This window comes from Echinops telfairi, unplaced genomic scaffold (assembly GCF_000313985.2).
Source record: "Echinops telfairi isolate 266 unplaced genomic scaffold, ASM31398v2 ScPeMD7_7459;HRSCAF=8497, whole genome shotgun sequence".
Taxonomy (NCBI): domain Eukaryota; kingdom Metazoa; phylum Chordata; class Mammalia; order Afrosoricida; family Tenrecidae; genus Echinops; species Echinops telfairi.
Genome location: NW_022111359.1, coordinates 8,598,159 through 8,608,678, shown reverse-complemented (window position 1 = coordinate 8,608,678; position 10,520 = coordinate 8,598,159). Strand labels below are relative to the sequence as shown.

Here is a 10,520-nt window from a genome sequence, read left to right as displayed (position 1 = left end):
TTGCTGATCCAGACTTGTAGTGAATTATTGACGTCCCCAATAAACCCCCTTAATTGCAAGGATTTTCTGTGAGTCGTGTGTGACTATTGCATTGAATCAAACTCAGCGTAGATGTAGAGTAGGGTGGGAGAATGGTTGGTGTCAGAATATGTGACACGGGATGAATCTTGGAGACATGTCTGATGTGTCCTCATGGTATCTCAGGAGGTGGGTGGACAAGGTACCCAAAGCTGCTATAAGATGTGAGTTTGGCTGAACACCCAGAGACTAGAGAGTTGATAGAATATATGTAAGTGGGTAAGCTCCCTCCAGGAGAGTGAGTGAACAGTGAAGGAAGAAATGATTGGAGAAGTTTTTTTCATTCATAAGAGCCTGAGGCCTTTCCTCCCTGTGGGCGTGGTGGTGAAGGTAGACTCCAGAGAGGATGCAGGGAAGGCTGTGGAGGTCACAGATGCTGAGGAAGAAAAGCACTGGGGTTGAAACTCAAGGTGAGTCAGCTCTAAGGAAATGGCCATTGGTGGTAAGGGTAGGGTATTAGTTATGAAAATGGAAAGGTCTCACTATGAATCATATTCCAACAACAGGGCATTGACCAAAAGAGGAAGGTCAATTCAGTCTAAAGTCTATGCTTCTCCCCTGGATCATTTCCCTTCCTGGTGGTAGGTAGTGAGAGGAGAGGTTGACAGATCCAGCAGCTCCTATTGGTAAGGAGGTGCCAGGTTGTCTCGGGCACACCGGACTATTGGAGTCTGTAATACTCACGGTGAGAGGTGGTGGCTGAGGTCCGGTGGGTGTAACCTGTAGATGTTGAAGGAGAAGAGAAAGACATTCAAGGACTAGGCATCTTGGTCGCAGGATAAATGGTGGCTGGATCATCACATCTGTGATTCCTTACAAGGTCAACAGAGCCCCTACCTGGTAGGAAAGGCCAAACAGTCTCTATCCACACAGAAGAGATAGAAACCTTGCTCAAAGCCCTCCAGTGGGGGACACCTGGATAGAAGCCTATGCTTGGGGCAGAGACCTACCCCAGCAGGACCATCATGAGAGAGGAGCTGCTCACCGCAGCCTGGATTCTCACCATTGACATAAAGACTGTTGTTGTCCAGAATGTAGGAGCCCAGCTGTGTAACACCTTTGGTCAGATTGTGCAGCTCCCAGTAAAGCCTCTCTCTGTCCAGGCTAGGGCTCTCAGGGTCAAGGCGGTGGGTACAGATGGCATCCACTCCAGTGGCTGCCCCATTCTTTTCAGGACTGAGGGAAAATGAAGAGATAACCTTCGATGAGGGGTTCTAAGATTTGGGTGGCAGGACCGAAAAGGATCAGAGGAAGTGAAAACCCTGGTATAGGGGTGAGAAACCAGGCTTAGATTCTATGAGGGCAACTATTTCAGACGAGCCTGGGACTGAGTGAGGCTTTTTTATTAAACTGAAAGCCTGAAACCTGCATATCCATGGCACAGAGACAGGCAAGCTCATGGATGAGAGAGGGAAGAGCTGGGATATGGGATGAAAGCAAGTATAGAAGGTAACTTTGTGGAAAGAGAATCTCTGGGGACAGATTTAACAGCCAAATGAACTCTCCTCCTTGCTCAGAAGACATGGGAGAGGGAATTGGATTAGTGATCAGAAAGGGACCAGAACTGTTGGATTCTTTGCATTGGACAGGGTGCCAGAATACACATGTATTCTGGGTCCAGCGTCTCCTGAGGTCCACCTCTGCTGACACTACTGTATCAGGCAGGGCAGCAATCCCTATGGCTGATTATTTGGTAAACACTTACTGCATGCCATGCTATGTGTCAAGCACTTTCTATTAATTGCCTCATTTAGTCCTCCTAAATGTTGGGTAAGCTTTGAACTGCTAACTGCCAAGCCAACAGATAAAATGCACCAGCCACTCTGGGGTGGGGGTAGGGTATGAGGTTGTCTGCTCCCATAAAGATTTACAGCCTCAGCCATCCTAAATTAGGGTTGCTAGTTGGGGCGAAGTGGCAGGCTGAAGGTCACATAAATATTAATAATAGTAATCTTTTGGGTAAAAATTTCAGGTGCTGGTTTAAGGAAAACATTGCGCTCAGTGAGTCTCAACATGGATGGATTTTTGCACCCTTGGGAGGCATGTAGAATCCCCCAGATGGAATAGTGTGTTCCATGTGAGGCTGCTAACTGCAAGGTCAATGGTTCATAACCACCAGCTGCTCCATGGAGAAAGATGAAGTTTTCAACTCCTGTAAGGAGTTATAGTAGTTCTACCCTGTCCTATGAGGTCACTCTGAGTCAGAATTGGCTCCATGACAGTGAGAGGAGATGAATAGCAACATCAGGAGATCATTTTGATTGTTGCAACTGGGGAGCTGCTACTGGTACTGAGTGGGTTGAGGGTAAGGATGATGATAAATGTCCTAAAATGTCCAGGACAGCCTCCACAATAAAGAATTACTGGCTCAGAATGTCAACGGAGGAAATCTCCAGCTTACAACATATTTAAGTAACAAATAACCACACTTACAATGGTCCTTTTTATGATCTGTGCATTTTTAGGTATATAAACACGTGTGTATGTATTAAGAAATATCTGCAAATTTAAGTGCCATATTTCCAGCCCACAAAGGGGAAAAAAAGACTTATAAGGAGACTGATAAGGAAATCAATAATAATGAAAATTGTATACAAAAACAAACAATCTAACAGCAGACAAGGAACCAGAGGTGTTCCACTTTGGTAAAAATGAATTACAACAGTTATTGAAAGGGAACTGAACCACATCATTAAGTTCAGGACAACCTGTAATGCTGAGATGGCAGAGAAATCCTGGTTTATCACAATGCCGGACCCACAGTGAGCATTAACCTTCTGTGAGTTAACCTCCAGGAGTGTTTTGATGCGGTGTGGGGGTGGAGGCATGATAGGCTGAACACCATGCTGACTGACTCCACTGGACATTGAGTGATTCGATCATGATGAGACCTTTGGGAATAGGTTTGACACAAACTTTTGAGTTGCTACCTTTTTCTTTCTGTTCCCACTATACTCACAACATAGGAGATTTGAGGTACCTTGAGAAAGGAAGACCCAGAGCAGAGCCTGGGCATCAGGAGCCCCAAGGGAAATTATCCCAGTCTGGCACCTGGGTATGGTTAAGGCAGGAGGGCTCATTTCTGGGAGCCTATGTGTAGCAACCTCATCATGCTCACAAGGCTACCTTCTCTGGAGGTCTTACCTGAGGGACTTCAGTCTGCAGCCGGAGTAAAGAGAGCCAATACTGGTGTTCTTTAACAAGGTCATGAGCTGAAGAAGAGAAGAGGGCATGAAGAGGAGGTCAGGCAGATAGGGAAGGTATAAGAGGAATTGGACTGGGCAGTTATCTGTGGATCAACCTTGTATCAGTGCAAGGTTGAGGTGAGCAGGGCAGCCATGTGCTAGCGGGTGGAGTGAAGTGAATGGGCAGACATCAATGGACAACCCTTGACTTGTTGGGTGCAGGAGAAAGGTGGGTGGGAATCAATGGAGGGACTCTGTCAGTTGGGCAAGTATCTCACCAGGTGCTGCAGAACCTTCTCTGTTGTGTTGAACTTCAAGGAGCCCAGAAGACCCATGTCCTCTGTGTATTGCAGGTTGGTGATGGTGAAGTTGAGGGTAAAAGGCACCAGAACAGGACCCCGGGCTACATGGTGGAGGGAGAGAAGAAGCTAGGCCTGAATTAGATCTTGTGGAAAGGCGGTCTGAGAATCTCCATCCATATCAGTGATGGTTTGTGTGTTTACCTCTGGCATAAGGGGTCAGGATGTCTCTTCCCAGAATAGGAAATGCTCTTTGTAAAGATTCTAGTTATAGTAATAAAGAACCCTGATGATGGTGTGGATTAGCATGGGTCTGCTAACTTCTAGATAAGCAGTTCAAACCCACCAGCTACTCCATGGGAAAAAGATGAGTCTGCTCCAATAAAGATAGATTTACAGCCTCAGAAACCTAATGCTGGGATATGATGAACTGGAACAAACCCGATGCCAGTGGATTTGTTGACTTTGGGTTAGTGATGGTAATTATAATGATCATAACCGTAAAAACAGCAGCAACCAGAAGAGCTGATGTTTGGCAAAAGCTTACTCAATGCTACTCCATGATGAACAGTATCTCCTTGAAGCCTCACAACAGTCCCTGGAAGTACGTCCTACTACTTCTTTCCATGGTGTCATTAAGGTTTATCTCTGCTTCCTCTGCTGATCCCCTTCAACTATGTCCCTTGAGAATTAGTCTTGGATTTCCCCGGATGATTTACTTTCTATCCCCAGGTGGTGGAAAGAGTGAACACGATTGGCCATTAACTGAAAGGTTGGAGGTTCAAATCCACCTTAGGTGAATCCAAAGAAAGTCCTGGTAATCTGTGACAGAAAAGTCCATCACTGAAAACCCTGTGAAGTGCAGGCCTATTCTTACAGCCATGGGGTTGCCCGGAGTTGGAGTTGACTTCGTGGAAACTGGGTTTTATTTCCTTTCGATCCGAAGGGAGGATGAAGCGTTGAACCCTGTTCTGGAATGAACTACTAGTTCTGGTATCACTAACATCCTGCAGTTTTTAAAGGCTTCACCACCAGGGACACCTAGGTAGATTGTCAAAATGGCCACAAACCCTCCCAGCATAAACGCCCTTGCAATATGATATGGTGGCCATTTTCATCAAGATGAGGGAGTCTAAATCTCTACCACATGAATCTGGGAGAGACTTGATTTTGTCAATGGATTATGAGAAATAAGACCCGATCGGGCTGAAAAACCTTTGCTGTTGTAGTCCTCCTTCCTGACACTACAAACTCAAATGACCACCATAGGACCGAGTTCAAGCCCACCTGTTGGATGATGACAGGGCATACGAAGAGAAACGGAAGAAACACAAGCAGTAAATAGCCAAAGAGATATCTCTGAAGCTGGGACACCTGGTTGATGTACATGGGGAACCTTAGTGGAGGGGAGAGTAACTGCCCAGTGCAATCAAACCATTTGCTGTATACTAGTGCACAGTATTTTTAATCCACTATATTTGGGGGTGGTAGGAGCACTGGTAGTATAGTGGGTTTGGGCTCCTAATCACAAGTTCAAAACCACTAGCAGCCTCATGGCAGAAATAATGAGGCTTTCTATTACCATAAAGAATTAAAGTCTTGGAAACCCACAGGTACAGTTCTACCTTGTCCAACAGGGTCATTATGCATTGGAATTGACCCAATGACAGCAAAGGTTTTTTTTTTCCTTTCGGTTTTTAGGTTTGGGGGTGGTGGTTATATAATGAAAGCTAATTGATACAACAGAAAACAAAAGAGTTACTGCTGTAGTTTGAATGTGTAAACCTGGATTCACAGGGCTCTCCAAACTCAGGCCTGGAATTGGGCTGCCCCTTGGCAAGGGAGTTGTCTCAAGGACTTATGCTCCCCCATGTCTCTTGCCTTACCTGCCTGTGTACAAGATGTGACGAGCACATGCCTACCTGTGGAGCTGGAGGAGGGGATTGGTGTGGCTGAGGTTCCCGGAAAGAGTGTGACAGTTGAAGCAACTGAGGAGGAAACATAAATGGGAATAGTGCAGCTCCAGCGTCTTGGAGGTGACAGAAACAAGTCTGATGACCAACCTGAGTCCCGAAAGACAGAGGTAGGGGGAGGGGTGGCCAGGGTCCTATGGCTTCCTTCAACCCCATGGTCCTGCATTTGGGGAAGCGGAACCAACTACCCCCCAACTAAGGCAATGGGACATAGTCTTCTGGGGTTTGAACACTTACCAGTGGGTATGGGAGTCAAGACTGTACTGGTGTAACCTGCAGAGTAAGTAAGGTAAGAGTGAGGTTGGGTGTTTGAGAAGGTGTAGGGATGAATGGAAAGGCTGGATAATCAAGAGAAAACAGATGACATCAGGAAGGCACAGGAGGTCATGTCCCCTCTGTGCGATGCCTCCTACAACCTTTATCTGACTGCCCATTCATCGCTGAGTGATTTAGCCCTTGGTGGGAAAGCAGATGCTTACAAAGAAAAGAGTAAGATGAGAGAAATCTAGAAGCAGACAGGAATGCATACTCTGGCCTGAGCTCAGTGGCAGGATTCACCTGGGGGTTGAGTGGGGACATGAGGAGACTCTTGTTCCCACCACTACTCACCATTGACATAGAGGCTGTTCTTATCCAGGTTGTAGGGACCCAGCTGGGTGATGCCATGGGTCTGATGGCTCAGCTCCCAGTAGAGCTGTTCTCTGTTCAATCCAAAACCTGTAGGGTCAGGATGGTGGGTGCAGATGATGTCTACTCCTGTGGCTTCTCCATCTTTCTGAGATCTAGGGAGGGAAAGATATAGGGATGTAAACAGGCCAGAAAGGCACCCTGGCAGATCATTCTTTCTGAATCCGCTTGTGTGTGGAAGTCTGCTAACCAGCCCTTCAGTCCCGGACATGTGGCACGCACAAGAAGAGAGGTAATTCTGAGTTATAGAAGAACACAGTGGATGCTTTAGAGACAGCCAACCATCATCAGTTCAAGTCAGAGCTCTGTCATAAGAGAGTAACTCACAAAACTTCTTTGACATCTAGTTATAACATCTACACAGTGTGAATAATGCTGTAACCACTTGGTTGGAATGTTATGGGATTCAGAGTTGATTGATAGACAATGTCCTTCTTTGGCATGAGGTACATTATAGTTGCTCCTTGTGATAAGTTTTATGTCAACTTGGCTGGGCCAGAATTCTCAATGGTTTGGTAGTGATCTCCCATGATGTGACCTTGTATAATGTATTAAACACCATAATGGAATCTGCTGTGAGCAGCCAGTTAAGGGAGGATTGGAGTGGCATGCAACCCACTTACTCAGGTCTAAAAAGGGACTCCTCAGATCTCCAAAAACTGAGCTGACCTTTAACTGCAGAACACGAGTTATAGAGCAGAGGCCGCTCACCTGCCACTTGCGTTATCATTTCCCTAAGTTAGCCGTTCCCTAGGCTTGAAGGAATGGCCTGGAAAGTTGGCAGTTTGTTGCTGCCAAAGAATACTACCAGAGAGAATTAACATCATCCCTGCACATTCTTATGGTGGTCATGACTTTGAGCTCACATGTTTCTAGCTCATCTTACCTCACTGTTACGGGGTAGATTTCAACTCATAACAATCTTATTGGACAAAGGAGGACTGCCCTGGTGGGTTTCTAAGACTGTGAATCTTCACAGGAGTATAATACCTCATCTTTCTCCCCTGGAGTGACTTGTGGTTTTAAACTGCTGACCTTGTGGTTAGCAGCCCGACTTATAGACCCCCAATAATGGTGCAATGCCATTGTGTTTCTGAAGATGTTGCCTCTGGTGTTAATAACTTGGGTTAGTGTTCTACATCTTAATTAATATCATTAAATTATACATGTAGAAACTATTCAATATGGGTATGCTTTGTTACATATATTTTTTAAAATGACAGCAAAATAAATAATAATTAAAAATAGAAGACATAACATACTTAACTTTTGTAAAGTATCTTTAAGCCATTAATATGAACAATCACTGTAATTTCTAACCTTGACAAAAAGATGTGTCCTTTGGCTCATCTCTAACTCTGGAGTAATATACTAGTCTTTGTCAAAATGCTGACCCTTATTGTGTGAGGCCAAGGGGATAATTTCACATATAAACCCTGAATTTCTACTCACTCACTGAGAGAAGAAAAAACAAAGGGGTCTTTCTCTGGTCTTTCCTCTTTGAAGACTGAGAGCCTATTGACACTTCCCTCCCCCATTGCAAACATCAGACCTTCACCAAGTTTAAGCAGTGGCTAAACCATCCTCCTTGGACCAATTCTTTTCTCGTTTTAAAAATCATTTTACTGGGGCCTCATACAACTCTTTTTTTAAAGATACATATCATTTTATTAGGAGCTCATACAACTCTTATCACAATCCATACATACATCAATTGTGTAAAGCACATTTGTACATTCGTCACACTCATCATTCTCAAAACATTTGTTCTCCACTTAAGCCCTTGGCATCAGCTCCTCATTTCCCCCCTCCCTCCCCGCTCTCCCCTCCCTCATGAATCCTTGATAATTTATAAATTTTTATTATTTTCTCATCTCTCACACTGTCTGACGTCTCATTTCATCCACGTTCTGTTGTCCACCCCCCAGGGAGGAGGCTATATGTAGATCCTTGTAATCATTTTTCCCTTTCCACCCCACTCTCCCTCCACCCTCCTGGTATCTCCATTCTCAGCATTGGTCCTGAAGGGATCATCTGTCCTTGATTCCCTGTATTTCCAGTTCCTATCTGTACCAGAGTGCATCTTCTGGTCTAGCCAGATTTGTAAGGTAGAATTGGGATCATGATAGTGGGGATGGCAGGCGGGGGGCGGGGAGGAAGTATTTAGGAACTAGAGGAAAGTTGTATGTTTCGTTGTTGCTCCCCTGCACCCTGACTACCTCATCTCCTCCCTGTGACCCTTCTGAAGGGGATGTCCAGTTGCCTACAGATGGGTCTCAGGTCCCCAATCTGCAACCCCCATCATTCACAATGATATGATATTTTGTTCTTTGATGCCTGATACCTGATCCCTTTGACACCTTGTGATCACACAGTCTGGTGTGCTTCTTCCATGTGGGCTTAGACCATTTCTTAAAAGTAAACACCTTAAGTCTAAAGATTTGAACTCTAGTTTTTCAATTAACTTGCAATGAAAATAGTTATCTTGAATTCTATGATCCTAAACAACTGTTGTGAAATCTTACTTGTGTGTCTTACTATGATCACCTTGCAATAAACTAAATGAGTTTATACATGGTAAACCAGAGAATATATTAGTTGTATAAGATAAAACCCTCAAAAACACCCTTGAGGGACTGTTAGAAGAAAGAGTGTTTCCTTTTTAGGACATAAGAGGCACTCGTGGTGTTGTTAGGTATATGTTGCACTGCTAACCAAAAGGTTGGTGGTTCAAACCTATCAGCCACTCAGCAGGAGAAAGAGAAGGTTATCTACTTCTCTAAAGATGTATAACTCAAGTCAAAATTGACTTGAGGTAGGAGGTCTTTTTCTTTGAAACATGGTGTGGTTCTCACATCTTTCCATTGAGGTCATATTTCCTTGTAGATGATCTACCACCGGGAATCCAAAGGGAATAGCCATTGGACTTTTAAGAAGGCACTGCTGGTGTATATTTTCATCAAAGAGATGGATTTATGCAGTTGATTTACATCCTAGCAATGGTTATGAAACTGCCAGAGGCCTGGGAAGTGTTTACTTCTGCTGTGCATTCGGTCACTGTGAGTTGGAACCTACCAACCACAAGTTTTCTAAATGCAGTGGAAGCCATGCATGACTTTTTCAGGTTTTGCAAGCCAGGGTGTCTAATTGGATTTAAGATGACTTAGAGAGGGAAGTATACAGGGCAACCTCTGGGTTAGGGGCAGAGAGAGGCAAGTGAGAAACCTAGAGTGCACCATTTAAGGAGGAGCTCATTTTTGGGGTTGATTGTTCAAGTACAACGTTGTGCCCCATTATGGATTGAATTGTCCCCTCCACCCCACCCTACCCAAATAGGTGGTGGAGTTCTGACTTCTATGCTTGAGGTATAACCTTTTTTGAGATTAAGATTTTCTTTGTTGCCTAGATAAAGTCCTAGGGGTGGCTAAAATGTAATCACTTTTGAGTTATAAAGAACAGCATAGCTGTAGAGACAAGCAAGCCCAAAGGAGGAAGACAGACTCGACTGAGAAACACTCCTAAAGGCCAACAAACAATCCTTGAATTAACTACAAGCTTTTCTTTCTTGTGTTTTTTTTGTTACTGGTTTGTTGTTGTTTTGTTGTATATTGTTGCCTGGTTTTGCTCTGTCTTGTTTTTGTGCATGTTATTCTCTCCACAGGTCAGTCTAAATTAGATAGGCTGGATGAACAATCTGGGGGCAAAAACAATGGGACCGACTGTTCCGGAGGGACATGGGAGAGAGGGAAGTGGGGGGAAAGGTAATGGTGTTAACAAACCCAGGGACAAGGGAACAACAAGTGATCCAAAAACACCAAGTGAGGGGGGTGTGGGAGGCCTGGTAGGGCATGATCAAGGATAATGTAACCAAGAGGAATTGCTGAAACCCTGGTGGGGACTGAGCATGATAGGGGACAGGAGGAAAGTCAAAAGAAATAGAAGAAAGAGCTGGAAGACAAAGGGCATTTATCGAGGTCTAGATAAAGATGTAAATATGCAAATATATTTGTATATGAGGATGAGGAAATAGATCTATGTGTATATATTTGTAGGTTTAGTATTACGGTATCAGAAAGACATTGGGCCTCCACTCAAGTACTCCCTCAAAGCAGGAATACTTTCTTCTATTAAATTGGCATTCTGTGATGCTCACCTTCCCGATACAACCGCTGAAGACAAAGCAGGTGAATAAGCAAATGTGGTGAAGAAAACTGATGGTGCCCAGTTATCAAAAGGTATAGCATCTAGGGTCTTAAAGGCTTGAAGGTAAACAAGCAGCCATCTAGCTCAGAAGCAAC

At 44.5% G+C, this 10,520-nt stretch overlaps 1 protein-coding gene across 1 annotated transcript in view; it reads right to left on the bottom strand.

Moving 5' to 3' along the window:
* Positions 1-10,520, bottom strand: part of LOC101654456 (mucin-16) — a 245,683-nt gene that overhangs the window by 65,950 nt on the left and 169,213 nt on the right. Inside the window, exons 20-27 of the mRNA XM_045300070.1 lie at positions 6,842-6,897; positions 6,145-6,317; positions 5,773-5,808; positions 5,485-5,550; positions 3,542-3,666; positions 3,223-3,290; positions 1,082-1,254; positions 763-798 (exon numbers count right to left, since the gene is read on the bottom strand). Coding sequence (XP_045156005.1) covers positions 763-798; positions 1,082-1,254; positions 3,223-3,290; positions 3,542-3,666; positions 5,485-5,550; positions 5,773-5,808; positions 6,145-6,317; positions 6,842-6,897 — 733 coding nt within the window. The remainder of the gene's footprint in view (positions 1-762; positions 799-1,081; positions 1,255-3,222; positions 3,291-3,541; positions 3,667-5,484; positions 5,551-5,772; positions 5,809-6,144; positions 6,318-6,841; positions 6,898-10,520) is intronic.